The sequence below is a fragment of the Sphaeroforma arctica genome (assembly GCF_001186125.1).
Source record: "Sphaeroforma arctica JP610 unplaced genomic scaffold supercont1.6016, whole genome shotgun sequence".
NCBI lineage: Eukaryota > Ichthyosporea > Ichthyophonida > Sphaeroforma > Sphaeroforma arctica.
Window position 1 is genome coordinate 785 of NW_014034542.1, and position 994 is coordinate 1,778.

Genomic DNA, 994 nt, shown 5'->3' on the forward strand with positions numbered 1-994 from the left:
CAGGACCCTGATTTGATTTTTGAACGCCATGAGCGACTAGGTCGTGGTTCGTTTGGCGAAGTATTCAAGGGGTATGTGATGTATTGGGTATTGGGGGTTATGTGATGTGAAAAAGATAGGGATATGGAATGTGTTAGGGGTGTGTGTTCTGTAAGTAAAGAGGGGGTTGGATGATTTGTAAGTGAAATGATAGAGGAAATCGGATTTTATATAGAGAGTAAAAGGTAGCTTATATGTAAACGGGCACGAGCTGGCTTGAGTAGCAAACGGGATTGACACCATATATATATATTTATATATCTGATTTGTATAAACATGTACTTATATCCTTATGCCTTGTAGAGCGTTTGTGCCAACCTACCTGCAAAAAGATGGTTCGATACCCAAGGGGACGGCTTGGTATACAAACAAGAAGAATATAAATGTATCGGATCGAGAGATTAGAATCTAAAGCACTGCAGCGACTGAGACTAACCCCACCTTGTGCACACAATATATTCATTCTTTGATCTACAAGCACTTGTTAACCACAAATAATTGTTGTCTTACAATGCAGGATTGACACTCGCACGCAGAAAGTTGTAGCTATCAAAATCATTGACTTGGAGGAGGCTGAGGACGACATCGAGGACATTCAGCAGGAAATCCGACTACTGTCGGAATGTGATTCGCAGCACATAGTAAAGTATGTACGTCTCATCATCGCGCGAGTCTACTTTGAGTTTCTAAATACTTCACAAACACGAATAGGTTTCGATATCATTATTTTAGCCTCTGATTGTGTAGCCTCGTTCTGTACTACAGATACTTTGGATCCTATGTCAAAGGTACCCAACTCTGGATTGTCATGGAGTTTCTTGGAGGGGGTTCTGCTTCTGATCTGGTATGCACAGCAATGCGCGTAAAGAGCTCTCATGGTGGCGTGAAGCGAGCGATTTGTATACATATTTGAAGCATATTTCACACCAAATTGTGACTGTATATGTACTTGTAC

General features: G+C 41.1%; 1 protein-coding gene across 1 annotated transcript; it reads left to right on the forward strand.

Moving 5' to 3' along the window:
• Window positions 1-556: 556 nt before the first annotated feature.
• On the forward strand, window positions 557-883 carry SARC_15374 (hypothetical protein; the record flags this gene model as incomplete). Its single annotated transcript, XM_014290505.1, has 2 exons — window positions 557-685; window positions 805-883. Coding segments are annotated over 2 exons (208 nt in total), but the record flags the coding sequence as incomplete, so codon positions are not given.
• Between the last annotated feature and the right edge of the window lie 111 nt (window positions 884-994).